This window comes from Siphateles boraxobius, unplaced genomic scaffold, assembly GCF_051911475.1.
Source record: "Siphateles boraxobius isolate OS27281-9 unplaced genomic scaffold, OSU_SipBor_1 21, whole genome shotgun sequence".
In the NCBI taxonomy this organism is placed as follows: domain Eukaryota; kingdom Metazoa; phylum Chordata; class Actinopteri; order Cypriniformes; family Leuciscidae; genus Siphateles; species Siphateles boraxobius.
In genome coordinates, this window is record NW_027508822.1 from 1,374,345 (window position 1) to 1,395,163 (window position 20,819).

Sequence of the window (20,819 nt, forward strand, 5' to 3'; positions counted from 1 at the left end):
AAGGGGCAGTAGGTAGGTGATGAAAAGAAGGGGGCCAAGAACTGAACCTTGAGGGACACCAGTAGTGACAGGGGAAGGGTGGGATGTGAAAGATTTGAGTTGAATAAACTGAGTGCGGTCAGAGAGATATGAGCGGAACCAATCAAGAGGGGTGTGTGAGATGCCAAGAGAGGATAATCTATTCAGGAGAATGGAGTGAGAAATGGTATCAAAGACCGCATTAAGATCAAGGAGGATGAGGATAGTGATGAGTCCGGAATCAGCTGCTATGAGTAGATCATTAGTGATTTTTATTAGGGCAGTTTCAGTACTATGGGAGGGGCGAAAACCAGACTGGAAAGGTTCATAAAGACTGTTAAGGGTAGGAAATGAGTTGATCAGACACTATTTATTCAAGTATTTTAGAGATAAAGGGAAGATTTGAGATGGGACGAAGATTTTTATAGTTAGTGGGATCTAAACCAGGTTTTTTTAGAATCGGGGAGACAGATGCAGTTTTGAAAAGTGAGGGGACAATACCAGAGGAAAGAGAGGAATGAATAATGGAAGTTATGAAGGGGAGGAGGGAAGTGAGGCAGGTTTTGACCAGAGCTGTGGGGAGGGGGTCAAGAGAACAGGTTGAGGACTTTGATTTACGGATGAAATCAGAGATTTCGGAGGAGGAGGGCAGTAGAAAGCAACAAAATGACTGACTATTGGGGAGGGGCAAAGAGGGAGGGGAAGGCATAGGGGTCGAATGTAATTGCTGGTGAATAGAGTTGATTTTCTTATTAAAAAAGATAATTAATGAATTACAAGTCTCACTTGAATACATGTGAGCGGGTAGGGAATCAGGGGGGTTAAAATTTGTATGCATTATTGAGAAAAGAGACCTGGAGTTTCCTTCTTTGGAGCAGATAAGATCAGAGTAGTAGTTTGACTTAGTTACGGCTATTGAGTTTGAGTAAATCTACCTCCAATATTAACATTTAACAAGTGGTCATCAAAAAAGTATCATGTTAACTCACTATTAGCTTCACAACCATCATGTCAAGTCAAGTCAAGTCACCTTTATTTATATAGCGCTTTTTACAATACAGATTGTATCAAAGCAGCTTCACAGTGATAACATGAAAATAATATAACAAAGTTTGTTTATAAAAGAAAATTGCGTCAACGTCCACCTTAAGTAAGGCAGATCAATAATACTATTGAATATTAAATATTAAATGTCCCCAACTAAGCAAGCCAAAAGCCAAGGCAACAGTGGCAAGGAACCAAAACTCCATCAGGTGACAGAATGGAGAAAAAAACCTTGGGAGAAACCAGACTCAGTTGGAGGGGCAGTTCTCCTCTGGCCAACAAAGGAACAGTGCATGATTCGGGCAGCATTACAAGTCAGATTGGATCGGAACATTTAGAGTATTTATCCATTTCCATCTTTTGGAAGTCCAAGTAATCACGCCGGTGTTGAGACGAGTTGTTGAGGATCAGTGCCGTCCACCATAGAGGGTCCATATCGCCGGTGTTGAGTCGTCTCTTCACAGGCTTTGTGATTGGGGCATCTGAAGTCTCCGTGAGAGGCTGGATACAAACTGGAGCTGACGAACGCCATTCAGCAGAAAAGCAAAAAGGGAAAATAATTAGCGTAGCTGCTGTTCATAATGATTTCCATAACACGGGCGTAAATGATAAAAAACATGAAGACAGTGACTCTTGCGTCCCAGAGTCACCCCCCTCCGTCCCCCACTCAACTCAGCCCTGCTTACTGACCTCTACATTCCTCCTGCTGCTGAGACCTAACCACAATCTCACAATCTCTCCGCAACCCAACCATACGCGCCAACCCGTTTGACTAAGGCTGTCGAGCCCCACTGGTGCGTTAATAAGCAGTTTCAGTGGCAACGGTTCCGTATGGCATACCACCTACCACAAAACACAATATCTGCCCAACCACCCGTCATTCACGCAATATACACAGGAACGTAATGACTGTAAATACTATGCAACCTATACAAATAACCTACAGACTCTTCAAGTTTTATAATATTAAATGCATTCGATCTGATTCAGCAGTGGTATAAAAGGTAAGCATTATGTAAATGCTTGGCTAAAGAGATGCGTCTTTAATCTAGTTTTAAACTGGGACAGCGAGTCAGAGCCTCGAACAATATCAGGAAGGCTATTCCAGAGTTTTGGAGCTAAATGTGAGAACGCCCTCCCTCCTTTAGTGGACTTAGATATCCTAGGAATGACCAGAAGCCTCGAATTTAGTGATCTTAAAGAACGCGATGGATTGTAGGGCGATAGAAGGTCCATTAAATACACAGGAGCTAAACCATTTAGGGCTTTATAGGTCAGTAGGAATACTTTGTAATTGATACGGAACTTGATAGGTAACCAGTGTAGAGATGATAAAATTGGTGTTATATGATCATATTTTCTTGACCTAGTAAGAACTCTAGCAGCTGCATTTTGCACTAACTGTAGCTTGTTTATTGAGGATGCAGGACAGCCAGCTAATAAAGCATTACAATAATCTAGTCTCGAGGTCATGAATGCGTGAACTAACTTTTCTGCATCAGAAACAGATAGCATGTTACGTAGCTTTGTAATGTTTCTAAGGTGGAAAAAGGCTGTTCTTGTAACATATGAAATATGATTTTCGAAAGACAAGTTGCGGTCTAGTATAACTCCCAGGTCTTTTACTGTAGTGGATAAAGTAACAGGACATCCTTCTATATTAAAGTTGTATTGTAAGTGATTTTGTGGGTAGTTTTTTGGACCAATAAGTAATACCTCCGTTTTATCTGAATTTAGTAGCAGAAAATTACGCGTCATCCAGCATTTTATATCTTTGAGACACTCTGTCAAGTTAGATAAGTTAGTGTTTTCATCTGGCCGTGATGAAATGTATAATTGAGTGTCATCAGCATAACAGTGGAAATTAATTCCATGTTTTCTTATAATATTACCAAGTGGCAGCATATATATTGAGAATAGCAGAGGGCCTAACACCGATCCTTGCGGCACTCCATAGTCTACTGACGTTATCTTCGATTTTTCCCCATTTAAACAAACAAAATGATAGCGGTCTGATAAGTATGATCTAAACCAGCTTAATGCCTGTCCCTGAACACCAGTGTAGTTTTGTAGTCGATCCAGGAGTATTTTATGATCGATAGTGTCGAACGCAGCACTAAGATCGAGTAGAACTAATATTGAGATACAGCCTTGGTCAGAAGCTAAAAGTAAATCATTTGTAATTTTAACTAGCGCAGTTTCTGTGCTATGATGCGGTCTGAATCCTGACTGAAATTTTTCATATCTCATTTTCTTGCAAGAAAGAGCACAATTGAGCGGACACAATTTTTTCTAGTATTTTAGACATAAATGGAAGATTTGAAATGGGTCTGTAATTTGCTAAGTTATTTGGATCTAATTGCGGTTTCTTAATGAGAGGTTGTATTACTGCCAGCTTGAATATTCTTGGAACATGACCTAAAGATAAAGACGAGTTAATAATATTAAGAAGAGGCTCTTCCACTGCAGGTAACACTTCTTTCAGAAATTTAGTGGGTATTGGATCTAATAAACATTTTGTTGGTTTAGATGCAATGATAAGTTTATTTAGCTCTTCCTGTCCTATAGTTGTGTAACCGGAATGAGTAGACTATGCCTTTAAATGGGCAGATGACGTAATGAGCCGGCTGCTTAAAGTCTCGCGGGGGTTAAGGAAAGGGGTCTTTCTCGCTCTCGTTCTACGCTCAAGGAGTGAGTTTGTGTTTCTTCCTCTGCTGGCGCGTGGAAGGAGTTGAACCATTGAGCTCGATAAAGATCTTTCCTGCACCAACGATTGTTCTGAGAACATAGTGGGTGTGCCATGTCTGCTGGGCTTTGGCCACCTGATGTGAGTGAACGATTGAGTTAGTTTGTTTATTTTAAATTGTTAAACTTAACAAAATGTGTATTTTTTTAGGAGCATTAATACTTTGCCGAGTTGCCGACTGCGTTACAACACGGTTGCTTTCATTGAGATTTATATGCATCGTAATCCTCCATTAAGTGAGCCGTAGCGTATCAACAACGTGAGTATTTCTATATGATTGTTTTTAAATGTATAAGGGTGTATGCGTAATAAACTAAATGGGTTGTGATTTCAGGTCAAACCCTTGCTTAGCTTTGGCCACCTGATGTGAGTGAACGACTGAGTTCGTTTGTTTATCTTAAATTGTTAAACTTAATAAAATGTGTATTTTTAGGAGTATTAATACTTTGCCGAGTTGCCGGCCGCGTTACAACACGGTTGCTTTCATCTAGATTTATATGCATCGTAATCCTCTATTAAGTGAGCCGTAGCGTATCAACAACGTGAGTATTTCTATATGATTGTTTTTAAATGCATAAAGTTGTATGCTTAATAAACTAAATGGGTTTTGATTTCAGGTCAAACCCTTTCTTGGCAAGCGGCCGCCGTTTCTTTTCCTCACCAAACTTGGAATTTGATTACTTTACCTTTTGTTGTTATAATTTAATTTTTGTGGTCTTTGTTATTATCAAAGGTTTTCTCGTCTTATTTAGGAATTGATTACTTTGTATCTTTTTATTTATTTGTTATACTTTAAGTTTTTGTGGTAGTTATGATTCCTTTCTGAAATCTGTTTGTCGAATTATCGCTTTATGGGAGGTCTTGTTGGGTTGTGTTTGTGTTATGGTTGATTTATTTTGATTTGTGCTGTGCTTTGATAATTTCCTCCCATGGGGTGTCTTTCCCATTTCATGATTTCCGATTGATTTGTGCTACTTTGAGTGTTATTCTTATTTCTTTTGTTTTTTATTTAAATTATGATTGGTTTGGTAAATAATCTGGGGTGTAGATTGATTTTCTTTAACTGTATTTCTTTAATTTGAGTTTGATTGGTTTTGAGCATTGTTGTTATTTCTTTTGAAATTATTGTTAAGTTAATTTTCATTCAGAGTGAAAGTTGGGTGAGAGTGGAGTGAATCGTGGTGGCTTGTTTAATTTTCTTTGGTTATTTTGAGTAACATTGTTGTCAACCAAGTCATACCAGTTATAGGAGAAGGAAGGTGTTTGTCATTTAACAAAATAACAACATTTTGTACTCTGGCTTCTGGATCATTTAATTGAACTGCCTGTGTAGAATAAAAAGATCATTGTTAGGGTCCCCCATACCAGATTTTGGGGGTGGCTTAGTCCATTTGGTCGACAATATACAAGCCGAAGGTTACAGTTGTAAAGCGGTGTAGTTGTTCCAGAGGGGCCATAGTTGAGGCTGAATCATAAGACACTATAAAAGAGTGTACATTTACAATTGTGTTACGGATGCTTTCTATTTTCTCATTGAAGTAGTTCATATAATCATTACTACTATACTGTAACGGAATATTTTGCTCTGGTGATGTCTGTATATATGTTAGTCTAGCCACGGTGTTAAATAAAAACCTTGGATTATTTTGGTGATTTTCTATTAGTTTGCGGAGATGCTCAGCCCTGGCTGCTTTTAGAGCCTTTTTATAACGTGACATACTGTCTTTCCACACGATTCTAAAGACCTCTAAATTAGTTTGTTTCCATTTACGCTCTAGGTTACGAGTTTCTCTTTTGATAACATGCGTAGCACTGTTGTACCATGGTGCTTTAGTTTTCTCTCTAACCTTTTTTAATCTAATTGGTGCAACAATATCTAGTGTACTAGAGAAAATGGTGCTCAAACTGCTAGTCATTTCCTCTAGTTCATCTGTTTGTTTGGGTGCACTGAGCAGCTGAGATAGATCAGGTAAGCTATTTGAGAATCTATCTATAGTGGTTGGAAGGATTGTTCTGCCTGGTCTATAACGTGGCGCAACATGACAAATTTCAGCAGTACGTATTATACAAGTTACCATGTGATGATCAGTGAGATCGTCACTTTGCGGTATAATATCTATATCAGTTGGAATGGTTCCATATGATATAATTAAGTCTAGTGTATGATTTAGACGATGAGTGGGACCACTGACGTTTTGCTTGGTCTATATACAGTAGCCAAGGCTATAGATAATAGGGATTTCTTTCTTACATCTAAGAGCGTAACATTTAGTACAAGTACTTCAAACGAATTAAACCTGTGACCTGTTTCCTGAGTAACATTAAGAATATCTCTATAGATTGTTGCAACACCGCCGCCACGACCGATCAGACGGGGCTCATGCTTATAACTGTATCCTGGTGGAGTGGACTCATTTAGACCGAAATACTCATTTGGTTTAAGCCAGGTTTCAGTAAGGCAAAGTACATCGAAGATATTATCTGTGACCATTTCATTTACAATAACCACCTTAGGTGTGAGCGATCTAATGTTTAGAAGACCTAGCTTTAGAAATTGTTTTTGTTCACTGATATTTAGATTTTCAGGTTTAATTACAATAAGATTTTTCCTAGATCCTACAATAGATTTATTATATGGCCTCACTAAACGAGGAATAGACACAGTTTCTATATAATGTTCTACACTACTTATATCAATTAAGTTGGCACAGCAAAGACTGTGATTTGGACTTTGATTTTCTAGTCATACGGTGTGTAACGTCTTGGAGATGTTGTCCGACAGAACAGCCGCTCCGAATCTGCACCAGGAAAGCAGTGAGTGCGCACCGTATCCTTACCTGAGGTAGCACGGACATGACGGACCATGGAACTGCCGATGATCACGGCGTCGTCGCGTTCCGACTCGCGAAGGGGGGAGAAGCGGTTCCGGGTGGAGATCTCGAAGACCGGGAGGGGCGGTGAGGTTCTTGCTCTGGTCCTGGCTCATGTCTTTCGCTGTGGGATCACCCAGGGTCCATGGTGTTGTGGGTCCATGGTGATCGCGTCCTCCTGGGCAGAGAAACGCATGGAGTAGACGAAGTCGGAGTCAAAAAGTTACTAACCACTGACTTATGAGCATCGGCGCGTGACGTTTCAAGCGCTGATCGCCGATCCCGCAGCTCGGCTTGCTTCACCAGCAGAACACGGATCTGTTTCTCCACCGATTCCAGCTCCAATCGTACCGAAATCAGCTCGAATGTGTCCTCACCTGCACTCAGAGGTAACGTTAGACACACATCCGATATGTTCGCCATTATAACAGATGAACAGTAAATTAGTAGTGATACTACCAATATCACGACTAATTTAGGACTGAAATGCTGGATATAACCTGTATCCTTTCAGTGAAACGGGTGCAAAATAAGACGGTCGGTAGGCGCGAGGCCACGCGTGAAATGCTAGCGGACTAAAGGCTAGTAGCCGAGATTCGCAAAGTTGGATCTAAGTAGCGATATCAAAGTAATCCGATTGTCTTTTTATAAGGAGTAGTAACGAGGATAAGTTCCCATGATATAAAAATAGAAAGTGCTTGTTTATAAATGAGTTGAAAAGAAGAAAATCAAGGATTAATGAATCGATTCGACGGAGCTGATGTGACTCCAGCTGGGCAATGATGTATTCAATGTTCTTCAATGTAATTCAATGTAATTCAATGTTCCATGGTCCATTGTTCCATGTTCCATGGTCCAATGGATATGGTCCAGTTCCATGGTCCATCATGTATGTTGCAGGTGCCCATCTTTGAGACGAGGAATGACGGGAGGGAGAACCTCTTGGGGGCGCTGTTGATAGCAGGAGAGTTGGTCATCCCTGAGGTGAGGTTTGATTTCAATCCTCCGTGAGTGATGCCTTTATTAATTAGTTTATTTAATAAAAAGAACACAATTTTTTGTATTTGGTTTAATGCAATGTGTTTACGCGGTTTTAGGTTAAACAGCAATTTTGTAAAAATCTTTTTTTTTAAAGAAAACCCACCACTTCAGGTCGACTTTGCACCTTTTTTTGCAAGATCTGATCTGTTATCCAGATACAGAAGCAACTTGATGCGGACAAGTGTAAACGCACCGTGTCCTGATTGGCTTATGATCCGATCTGCTTGATTGGATCACGGTGATCACATGTTAATGCCAAGTTTAAACGCAGCCTATGTAAACATAAAACCATGTCTGCATTTGCGCTACTCTGCTTAAAACTCGCAAATAGTCAGTAGCACATTCTTAAAATATGAAAACATACTTACAGGCTCTGTGAGTCAGAAGGGCCAGAATATACATGCAAATATGGAATTGCTTTCTAGTATCAGCCTTTGTGCAAGGCTGGCCTAGTACTCTCCCGGGGTCTGGAAACAGTCCTCCGAAAAATGTGCAGCACACAGTCGAATATTTTAGTTGTACTGTTCTGGAACAGTGTTGTAAGTAAAGCTTAGCCACTGTTATATACACATCACATACTGTGTGTCCTGTTGGTCTCAGGCCAACGAGACCACACTTAAACCGTTCAGATCCGTCTATAATCAGGCGTTAAAGGTGCTTGACAGAAAAGCCCCTCGCTATCATCACTGCAATATTCTCAGTAAATATTAAATATTCAGTTTTGACTCCCTAATTCGATATACAAATTTAAGAACCGCTTTTGAAATTGTTAATTATATTGCTCCACCTTCAATGAAAAAATTCATAAAACTTTATTCTGAACAAACGAACCGAACATCCCGTTCCACTGCTCACAGAAATTGTGCTATCCCGAAAAGATCCTCTGCCTTTGCAAAGACAGCTTTTTCATTTAAAATCATTAAACAATGGAATCAACTTCCAGACAGTCTCAAGTTGTCTGTAGATCTAAATAATTTCTCTCAAAACTTAAAGAAATACATCCTAGATAACCAGCTGTGTCAGCATTAGCACACTTAAAGTCTACAAACGTAATATTGAAGTAAATGTATTTGATTATGATGATATCTTTTAGGCTGTGATGGTTTTTGATTAGTTTTTTCATCTAAACATCTGATTAGTTTTAAATGATCATTGTTTGACTAATATTGCATGTACTTGTTAGTGTTAGTGCTACTGATAGTTATAGTTAGTGTAATGTTTTAATATTGTGTGCACCTGCCCGGGGACTACAGATGGAAAATAGCATTTGCTAACTCTGGTACAAAACATCTTTTTGTAAAATTAATGGTTTTGTACATTGTCCCTGACAAATAAAGTAATTCAATAAATAAAAAATAAAAAATTACAATTAAAATTACAATTTTCTAATTGTAGTTTCTTCACAGGTTTGCCTGTATTTTCACCATAAGCTGTACAGGGGCAATTGTGTCACCAAAGTGGACTCTGGAAGCTTTAAAGCATTTGACTCACCAAACCTGCTGCCGCTAGCCATCGCTGAAGTCGACATCACAGGTGATTCCTGTTCTGATAACGTTTATTAGTCCCATGTGGGTCTATTTATAGAACAGTTGCTCTTTTCAATGCAATTACAATCATTTAGGACTGAGGCTTTTAAAGGGATAGTTTATCTAAAGATGGACTCATCATTTACTCACCCTCAAATTGTTCCAAACCTGTATGAATTACTTTTTTCTACTGAACACAAAATAGAGATATTTTGAGGAATATGGGTGACCAAACAGTTTTAGGCCCCATTGACTTCAGACGTTCTTTAACATTCGTTTGTTTTCAGAGGAAGAAAATTATCACAGAATTTTCATTTTTGGGTGAACTATCCCTTTAAGCTCCAAAAAGGATTATTATATATATATATATATATATATATATATATATATATATATATATATATATATATATATATATATATATAAAATCCACTATGGACCACTGTTACAATACTTCAAAAATGTTATCACATCCTTTTTGGAGCTCAAAGGGATAGGTCACCCAAAAATGAAAATTCTGTGAAAAAAATAATAATAATATATATATATATATATATTTATATAGTCCAGTTAAATTTCTTTTACATTTTAGTTACATTTTCAGTACTTTTTTTGTGTTTTTGTCATTTGTATAATTTTCCCCTTTTCCCCTAAAATGTCCATGTAGTTTTTAATAAATTTGATTTCAATTTTAATGTCAAGGTAAACTAAATGAAAATTAAATGCTGCAATTCATAAATTTTACATTATTTCAGTTAAAGTTTATTTTATTTTCAGGACACAAATGTTTTTTTTTTAGGTGAATAAGTCCCAAAAAGTCGGCGTGTTCCTTTCATAATCATATGGTGAGAAGGATGAATTGCAAAGTACAAATATTAGTTTTGTGTAGTTTTAAAATTAATTAAATAAAAAACGGCACATGAACTAACAATGCACAAATTGTTGATAATATATGATGTCACATTGCAGGACACTGCTTGAAATTTAATGTCAGCTTCCTTGTTAGTGATGATGCAGTGTTATTTATTTTATTCAGATGTGTTATTTTGAGTATTATGTTTTGTTTCTTACTCTTAAGTTAACTGGGACATTGTGGTGCGAGCCAATCCAACCGCCAAATTCACGGTCAACACACAGTGGAACAGTAACGTGGGTCTCCTGCGACTCTTCCCAGGAATCACTGCTGATACAGTAAGGCTGCGGCGTGTGCTAATATCTTGACTTTATTTGCACACATATTTTTGGCAAATCTCTTCATTCAGTGCATGAACATTAGTTAATTTTTTTTTAGTAAATAATGGCAGAAGTTTAATTTTTGGCTGAACTTTCAGATGTTTAAATGAGATCTATTTTCTAAACAGGTGATGGACTTCTTGAAGCCGATGGAGGGGATCGTATTGGAGACCTACGGCAGCGGTAACGCCCCTGACAAGCGCGCTAACGCCCCTGACGAACCTCCTACCCTGATGGATGTGATCCATGAAGCGAACAAGAGAGGACTCCTCATGATCAACTGCACACAGTGCCTGCGGGGCACGGTCACAAAGACATACGCCACTGGACAGGTATGGGAGTTTGCTTAAAAGGCACATTCTGTAAGATTGTTTGATAAATCTAGAACAATTTTACATATTTTATTGATGTTTACCTTCAGAATCACTGAAGGAGAAAATCCAACAAAAAAAACATCAGTGTTTACTTTAGTTGAGCTCTTGACCCTTCAATTTCTAACTTTAGATGTAGTTTGGCTGCTGTAACTGAGTTATAACTGTCAGATGAACAAAGAGAAAAGAGGATCTGATGGTGTTGGTTGTGTTTTTAACATCATCATTATTTGACCTGAATCGCTGAACTCATTGAGAGCCTAATCTCTGAGTTAGGTTTACTTTATTGATTATAGCAGCACTGTCCTTGTGCGGCATAATATATTTTAACATTTTAATGAAATCTAAAGGACTTCTTATCTTTTTTTATTTCATTTAGACACACATACATCAGAAATCAGCCTGCGAATCTCAACAATGGTGACAATTATAAAGCATGTTGCAGTGCATTCTGGGTGCCACCAATCAAAACCCATTCATGGCTCATTGCATTGCAGTATGAATATATTAGGATTGACTCGGTTAGACTGAGATAAAGGAACGAGTATTGCGTCTGCTAGACGTGATGGGGAAAATTATTTTTTTTCTCTGAAAACTGAAGCCTTTTATAAAATAACGCAGCGCTATGTACAGCCATAACAGTGCAGTGATCTCTTTACACACTATCATGATACAACCAGACACAGGTAGATCCAAACGCAGCGTAGGTTTATTTACAGGGTAGTCAGACAGGCAAGGGTCACAGACAGCAAACACAGCATAGGAGACAAGGCAATACTCAGGATCTGAAAACCAGGCGGGATGACAGAGGCAGGCGGAAGACGAGGCGGAATCCAGGAAACAGGCAATGGGTCAAAAGGCAGGCAGCAGACAATCGAGTAACAGGTTCAGCAAGGGTCGAATACACAGACAGGAACAAACTAGACTTGGATAACAGACTACGATAACAGACTAGGATAACTAGGAAATGCTCGGAGATGTACACAACAGTGAAACATACATTCATTCATTCAAGACTACGCAAAGGGTAATAGACTGAGTGGGGTTTAAATGTGTGTGGAGCTGCGTGTGCAACTAGATGCAGGTGTGAGAGAGATCAGTGGAAACAGGTGTGCGAGAACAGTCCAAGGGAAGGCAGTGCAGCAATCCAGCCGATCGTCACATAACCCCCCCTTCCAGACGCTCAAAAACGATCCAGGCGGGGGGTAGAGTGAAGGCGATCCTGGGGGAGGGACGGAGGGCCAGGACACAGGCAAGGTGGGCCATGGAGCGTGGGCGGACCTGACTGGTCAGGTGGCCAGGGCGGAGCAGGATGTGCCGGCGGCCAGGGTGGAGCAGGACAGCCAGGCAGCCATGGTGGTGAAGCCTCCTCGGGTGGCCATGGTGTAGAAACCCTTTCAGGCGGCCACGGTGAAGAAGCCCTTACAGGAGACCATAACGGCACGACCTCCATGGTCCTCTCGTGGGGCCTACTGCCCCCTACCAAAAAAAATACTTGGGAGAACCTACGGGGACATAAACTGGACCAGGAACCGGTTCAGGAACTAACATTGGCTCAGGGACGACTGACAAAGGCTCAGGAACTGCATGTTCGTGAAGCTCTGGTTCGTCGTGGTTGACGTGAAGCTCTGGCTCGTCGAGGCTCACATGAAGCTCAGGTTCGTCGAGGCTGACATGAAGCTCTGGTTCGTCGAGGCTGACGTGAAGCTCTGGTTCGTCGAGGCTGACGTGAAGCTCAGGTTCGTCGAGGCTGACATGAAGCTCTGGTTTGTCAAGGCTGACGTGAAGCTCTGGTTTGTCAAGGCTGACGTGAAGCTCAGGCTCGTCGAGGCTGACGTGAAGCTCAGGTTCGTCGAGGCTGACATGAAGCTCAGGTTCGTCGAGGCTGACATGAAGCTCTGGTTTGTCAAGGCTGACGTGAAGCTCTGGTTTGTCAAGGCTGACGTGAAGCTCTGGCTCGTCGAGGCTGACGTGAAGCTCAGGTTCGTCGAGGCTGACGTGAAGCTCAGGTTCGTCGAGGCTGACCTGAAGCTCAGGTTCGTCGAGGCTGACGTGAAGCTCTGGTTCGTCGAGGCTGACGTGAAGCTCTGGCTCGTGGAGGCTGACGTGAAGCTCTGGTTCGTCGAGGCTTACGTGAAGCTCAGGTTTGTCGAGGCGGACGTGAAGCTCAGGTTCGTCGAGGCTGACATGAAGCTCAGGTTCGTCGAGGCTGACATGAAGCTCAGGTTCGTCGAGGCTGACGTGAAGCTCAGGTTCGTCGAGGCTGACGTGAAGCTCTGGCTCGTCGAGGCTGACGTGAAGCTCTGGTTCGTCGAGGCTGACGTGAAGCTCTGGTTCTTCGAGGCTGACGTGAAGCTCTGGTTCGTCGAGGCTGACGTGAAGCTCTGGTTCGTCGAGGCTGACGTGAATCAGCAGTGCAAGGGAAGGCAGTGCAGAAGGGGAGCGCCCTCTCGTGGCACTCGAGGGTAATCCAGCTGATCGTCACACACATGCTATTGGCTGGTCAGTGGGAACTGCATGAACCAATTGTGCACAGCCTGCCGATCCAAGCGCAGAGCCCATGGGATGGGGTGTTCGTGCACTTGTGCGTGCTTACGAGGACTTACAAGGACTTCCATAATTCCTCCGTTCAATTAGGCCTAAGACATCGAGAGTCACGCAGACCTATACCAACCCAGCCACAATGCATAATTGGAAATAACATGCCTTACCTTAACACAGAATGGATTTCAAGGACTTTGCGCGCAGATCAATGGCCTCCAACGTTTATATTTTTTCCACGAATCTTTGAGTTAATGTACTAAACATGAGTGGAATTTGCACCACAGCTCCACCACACCTTGATGCTCATGACAAGAATAGCAAGTATAGTTATCTTTATTGAAATGAATTAGGTTTAAATCGCTGTCATGCGATATTTTTGTTATTTTACACATAATAATCCACGATGATCACATTACACAATACTGACATTGCATGTCAAAATAAAACATTGTCAATATTTTTTGAGACCCCCCCAAAATTTCACGAATCACGTTTTCAGGGGAGCCCATGTCTTATTAAGGGGAGCCAAGCTCCTTCTAGCTCCCCCGTAGTTCACACCCTGCAAGTAGACAACATTTCTGAATGGTTAGTTGATGAATTTATGTAGCTTATGTGTAGTTATTTTCTAGTCATTGATTAGCATAATCTGTCTTGATCATTTATAAATAATATTCCTGGGGGCGGGGTTTATGTAAATTTTAGGGTTTGTGATGTCACTAACCCGTGAAGAAGATCGTTGTAGTCCCTACCAGCCGTTTGTTGTGGTCCTTAAAGCTGCAGTCCATAGTTTTCCCTCTTTGTCGCCATCTCTGTTCGAAATCTGCAATTGCAGTTATTCATGGAATTATCCACTTTACGTGGGTTGTGCCTCGGCATGGCACAGCGCGGATGAATCCACTGTTTTTAGAGGAATGTGCTGTCAGTCACCGCTTATTCTACTTTTTGGATGTATGACCAACATAAGCATTTTCACCGGAAAATGTCATCTGAACAAGTAACATCCACTTTTGTTCTGACCAACTAAGGGAAACAAAGCAATGCAGTAAATCGCGCTGATTAAATCTAACGATCGCTTATCATCACGTCAAATAGTGCAAATTATACTTTTTATACAAAATTATACTAAATTGTTCATGTTAACAACATCAGCATTGCATGATCTAATGCCCTTCCGATATTATCCTTGTTTTCGCATGGGCCGGTTGCAGTCTCTTTTTTTCTGTAGCCACTCCAAAGTCCATAAATCACTGGTGATTGTCATTTGAACCTTTCTGGATCCGCCGTCAAATTAATAAGTTTAATTATATCAAGTGCTGTGAGAAAAGGCTATACATCTCCACCTCCAACATTTTCACACTCATAGCCTACTAGCCGACACCTTCTTTATGTGTACATATGTGTCTTTATGTGTGCAGATGTGACTATGTGTACAGATGTGACTTTATGCGTACAGATGTGACTTTATGTACAGATGTGACTGTGTACAGATGTGACTGTGTACAGATGTGACTGTGTACAGATGTGACTGTGTACAGATGTGACTGTGTACAGATGTGACTGTGTACAGATGTGACTGTGTACAGATGTGACTGTGTACAGATGTGACTGTGTACAGATGTGACTGTGTACAGATGTGACTGTGTACAGATGTGACTGTGTACAGATGTGACTGTGTACAGATGTGACTGTGTACAGATGTGACTGTGTACAGATGTGACTGTGTACAGATGTGACTGTGTACAGATGTGACTGTGTACAGATGTCACTGTGTACAGATGTGACTGTGTACAGATGTGACTGTGTACAGATGTGACTGTGTACAGATGTGACTTTGTGTGTACATATGTGACGTAACGACGCAAAGACATGCTCGAATTTCCCGCGGAAATCCACCAGTACCACTGGATTTAAAAACATTCTTACAAGCTTACTGTTTTGAATCGAGCTACGGCAAGCAGAGAGTTTTGAACACTGGCTGGTTATGTACTATAATTTTTATCCCCAAAAAGTTACGGACTGGAGCTTTAAAAGGCCATTTCTTTAAAAGCAAACATCTCCCTTTTCTTTGAACTCGTATCTTTCCAGATGTTGATTATGCTCAAACAGCGACATTACACACTAACTCAAGTTAAAAAAGTGAAATCATAATCAACCACCCCTTTAAAGGCCTTATGTGAGTGTATTCCAGGAGCGTGTAATCTAATATTCCCTCTCAGGCTCTGGATAAAGCCGATGTGGTCGCTGGATGTGATATGACCGCAGAAGCTGCTCTTTCAAAACTCTCCTATGTGCTGGCAAAACAAGACCTCAGTACAGAAGAGAAGAGGAAGGTATAGAAAAAAGTCTCTTAAAAAATACATTTATACCACATTTGACGCCAAACTTTTGAATGACAGGAAAAATATTTTTGAATATCACATTTAAAATACAAATGCCAAGTTCTTAGCCATACTCCTTGTATTCATGTTTGGGTAGCACTAAAAAGTTTGTTTTGTATTATTTTTATTACATGATTTAATTAATGCGGGCATCACACAACATTTTGCAACCTGAACTAACTTTAGTTTGTATAATGTATATATTTGTGTTGTTGTTGTTGATATTTTAAGAGATCTATTTAATATAATACAGTATTTTCTTTCTATCTTTCTTTTCTGTTTTTCAAATAACAAAAATCAGTATATTACTTTTAGTAATAATTTAATTTGTAAATGTTAATAATTAGATAATAATTATGACTTGTTTTAAATCACTTAATTAAACGTTGTATGTTCATAAGATGCTGATGCGTAATCTGCGTGGTGAGATGACCTCTGACCTGGCCGACAGTTGCTGTGTACAGGTCATCGCCAAGAACCTCAGTATTAGCCGTAAAAAGGTAATGTAATCTCTTTCTCTGTTTATTTTCTTAACTTTATTTTGCACTTTAAACTAAAAGGGGTGTGCGATTATTGATACAAAAAAATTTAAATTCCAATTTTTCTGGGGATTTTGCTGACAATAGTAATTAGATGATATGTAGCTGAGAGAAAATCCAAGAGAAATATGTAAGAGAAAAGCTAAGAGAAATAAATAAAAGGCTATATATATACTAATGATGACATTATTATGATAATAATTATAAAATAAACCTGACTCTCTGAACTCATGAAGTCAAATTCCATATAGAAAGTGTGTTATACTACATATTACAGCAATCAGTTATGAATGATTTGAGCGATGAGTGATGAACATACAAAAGTATTACAGCATAACTTAGACATCAACAATCAGCATATGAATCTCAACAATGGGGACAATAAGTAAAATATTCAGATAAAGAGATCAACTTTAAACATCCAACAACAGGCTATTAATAATCATAACAGCACAAATAAAAGCAAATAAAGAAAATAGTAAGACCATTCAGCTGAATAATTTATTTGTTTTTGCTATGTGTGTGTGTGTGTGTGTGTTTATGTGTAACAGCCATCCTGTGTGTTTATGTGTGTAACAGCTGTGAGTTTATATGTGTTTAACAGCTGTGTGTAACAGCTGTGTTTATATGTGTGTAACAGTTGTGTGTTTATATGTAACAGTGTAACAGCTGTGTGTTTAAATGTGTGTAACATCGGTGTGTTTATATGTGTGTAACACCTGTGTGTTTATATGTGTGTAACATCTGTGTGTTTATATGTGTAGCATCGGTGTGTTTTTATGTGTGTAACATCTGTGTGTTTATATGTGTGTAACATCGGGGTGTTTATATGTGTAACATCGGGGTGTTTATGTGTAACATCTGTGTGTTTATATGTGTGTAACATCAGGGTGTATTTATGTGTGTAACATCTGTGTGTTTATATGTGTGTAACATCTGTGTTTATATGTGTGTGTAACAGCTGTGTGTTTATATGTGTGTAACATATGTGTGTGTTTGTGTGTAACAGCTGTCCTGTGTGTTTATGTGTAACAGCTGTCATGTGTGTTTATATGTGTGTAACATCTGTGTGTTTATATGTGAGTAACATCTGTGTGTTTATATGTGTGTAACATCTGTGTTTATATGTGAGTAACATCTGTGTGTTTATATGTGTGTAACATCTGTGTGTTTATATGTGTGTAACATCTGTGTGTTTATATGTGTGTAACATCTGTGTGTTTATATGTGTGTAACATCTGTGTGTTTATATGTGTGTAACATCTGTGTGTTTATATGTGTGTAACATCTGTGTGTTTATATGTGTAAGAGCTGCGTGTTTATATGTGTGTAACATCTGTGTTTATATGTGTGTAACATCTGTGTGTTTATGTGTGTGTAACATTGGTGTGTTTATAAGTGTGTAACATCGGTGTGTTTATATGTGAGTGTCATCTGTGTGTTTATATATATGTAACATCTGTGTGTTTATATGTATGTTACATCTGTGTGTTTATATGTGTGTGTAACATCTGTGTGTTTATATGTATGTTACATCTGTGTGTTTATATGTGTGTGTAACATCGGTGTGTTTATATGTATAGGGTGTTCTGACCAGCGTGGTTCCCACAGACGGTCTGGCCGAGGCCGACAGGTTGACTCTGGGTCTGGTGAAGGTGTGGGGTGTAACAGCGCCCGTCACTCGTGTTACACTGAGCGTGACTGGACAGCCCGACGTCGATCTGCCATTCACATACAACGCTGAGGTAAAAACAATATTAAACCTACTGACTAAAAAACTAAATATTATTTTTAATAAAACATCAACAACAAAAACAGTTAATTCTTAATAGGAACTTCTGTAGATGTCTGACAGAAATAACTTCAATCTGGTTAGTAATAAGTGAAGCTGGTTTTGCAGTCCGGTGCTTACTCCAACCAACATTAACGTCTGTGTGACGTTAGAGATTTACGTCAAACACACATTGGATTTAGACGTCAACCCGACTTTCATTTTCAGACAAAATATGACGTCTGACTGACGTTGGATTATTTGGAGTCACATCACGCTGACATCACATTGACATATTGTGGTTGTTGGGTAGTTTAGCTTTAATCCTGTCTGATAACTGGATTAAAGACGGACAAAAACTGGATCACAAACTCTGTCTCTTCCTCTCCCTCAGGTTCAGGAGTTGCAGTTTGATGTAACATCACAATCTCACACCATCGAAAAGCCTTTCACGATCACCTGGAGCCAGGCTTAGACTCGGACACCAGTCTAAGGAGAGAGCAATCGCATGATTATTTACCTCTATTTACCAATCTTCAGTAGCAGTGATTATGCTCCACCATGTGTAAAAATTATTGATGGTGACCTGTTGACCACAGAGAGCGAGTGGGATGAAGCGATGGTGGAAAGTCTGACTGTGGCTCAGAGAAAACCGCGCGGACATTTCTTCATGAAAATACGGGCTGGGCAAGAGGTGAATTTCTGATGAATAGTAACCGTGTATTCGGTTACATTTCATAAACCGTCTGGAGTTGTTAGACTCCACACCACTGACGGCGCCGGCATATTTATACCAGGAGAAGACCTGATAGAGGCTTTTATTTGACTGGCCTTTATTTTTCAGAGTGGTTATATAGTATATATTACATATCAGCAGTGGCTCAGTGGTTCATGTAGGTTGTCTACAAACCGGAAGGTTGGTGGTTCAATCCCCGGTTCCACCTGACCAAGTGTCGAGGTGTCCATGAGCAAGACACCTAACCCCAGCTGCTCCCGACGAGCTGGATGGCGCCTTGCATGGCTGACACCGCCGGCGGTGACTGAATGGGTGAATGTGAGGCAATATGTAAAGCCCTTTGGTGGCCATTGGGTCTGTGAAAGCGCTATATAAATGCAGTCCATTTACCATATCGCAGAGTGGTTATATATATTATATATTGCTGAGTGGGACGGGGTAGCACTGAAAGTCTGGTAGCGTGTCGTCTGTGATCACACAGAAGCAGGACAAATGCATTTACATATTCTGCAGCAAAGACAAGACAAAGCTCTGTGATCACTGAGGGCTCGGCATTGTAAGAAAACATGATGTGGACGTTTATTACAGCATAGCAGTGGCAAAGTACCAAAGCACATTAGGTTCACGGGCGTCAGAATGAACCCAGAACACCCAAATCTTAAACATTTTATCCTGTCACAGTTTACCACTCTTAATGTAAATGAAGTTGCTCTTGTTGTAACAGCTGTGGTCTGTATGTTAATTGATGATTTATCTACAATTATGATTACCATTTGCTCAGGATGTGATCAACCCACATGGTGAAGAGACAATATAACTTCACTTCCTTCATCTCTGATATTTAAGCCATTTTGGGGATGAGCTCATTCTAAAATATATTATGGTATATAATGATTATATACAAAAATAATAATAAATAAAAATAAATAAATAAAAAGAGTCAACGATTCTTTTTTTTTTTTTTTTTTTGCCAATCTCTATTCAATACTTGCACACAAACTGCTTTGCAATCATTCCCCGAAATGTAATTCGTTTGCACATATAACAAAATCTATAAACAGGACGTTAACACAGGCCAGAGATATGATATGATATGATATGATGAAGACGGACCAAAAAGAAGAACACAAACAGAGATAAACTGATCCAGACACAGAAAGATCACTGTTTGAGAAATGTAGGAAAAAAAAAATATATATATATATATTGAGGGGTTTATATGAGTGTATCACTGAAGCGGAACCGTCTCCTTCTGCTCTTGCCTCCGTATAAAGTAGTTTATTAGCGCAGCTGCTTTGTGTACAGCGGTAACGGTAACCAAGGAAACGTTATTTTGCTTTTGTTCCATAAGCGCCACCGCCGCCACCTACTGACAGAGAGTGAAACTTCATTTTTACTCCGTCTGCTGTTTTTGTAAGTGCAGGTGTGTCTTATAGCATAATTATAGCATAACATTAAAAAACAAAAGTCAGACCAATCTAATTTTAATAAGATCAATTTTGATTTTGATCAGACTGATGAAGCCTCTGAGTCTGTATGAATGAAAGACAAAATTGTTCTTATTGAATTTTTTGCTGTTGTTTTTCTGTATGTGTGTGATTTGTCACTAAATAAAGCATTTAAAAAAAAATGAATAAAAAGACTTTAGCTGTTTCGCTTCATCAGTTTAAATGGAGATTTGGCGCCATCTACCAGACACTCAACCATCAGCAGCATCAAGACTGACAATAAATCCATCATGCCAATAAAGTACTCTGAAATGTCATAAAATGTGAAATGTACTGGCTTGAGTGGCTTCGTACCCAGTAAGCTAAACACTTCTACTCAATAAAAGTCTTCACAACAGGAAGTCGTCGTTATAGTGATTACGGTGATTTACTGAGTAAAATGTGTAAAACTGTGAGAAAAAAAAATAAAAAGAATACATAATTAAACTGTTACATTGTGTATGTTGAGTCCAGTTATGTTTGACATGAGATGTTTACATAATGTATTGAGAGAT

At 39.6% G+C, this 20,819-nt stretch overlaps 2 protein-coding genes across 3 annotated transcripts in view; both read left to right on the forward strand.

The window, feature by feature from the left end:
- The window catches only part of LOC143746081 (L-asparaginase 1-like), a 35,295-nt gene extending 14,538 nt beyond the window's left edge, over nt 1-20,757 (forward strand). The window contains exons 8-15 of one of the 2 annotated variants that reach the window (XM_077237802.1): nt 7,579-7,662; nt 9,126-9,252; nt 10,324-10,436; nt 10,607-10,810; nt 15,610-15,723; nt 16,173-16,271; nt 17,894-18,055; nt 18,476-20,757. In XM_077237802.1, the coding sequence (XP_077093917.1) occupies nt 7,579-7,662; nt 9,126-9,252; nt 10,324-10,436; nt 10,607-10,810; nt 15,610-15,723; nt 16,173-16,271; nt 17,894-18,055; nt 18,476-18,556 (984 nt within the window). In that variant the 3' untranslated portion in view covers nt 18,557-20,757. The remainder of the gene's footprint in view (nt 1-7,578; nt 7,663-9,125; nt 9,253-10,323; nt 10,437-10,606; nt 10,811-15,609; nt 15,724-16,172; nt 16,272-17,893; nt 18,056-18,475) is intronic. The other variant, XM_077237803.1, reaches the window with a different exon arrangement.
- Nucleotides 1-20,819, forward strand: part of LOC143746085 (uncharacterized) — a 317,610-nt gene that overhangs the window by 276,892 nt on the left and 19,899 nt on the right. The gene's annotated exons all lie outside the window — the stretch shown is intronic.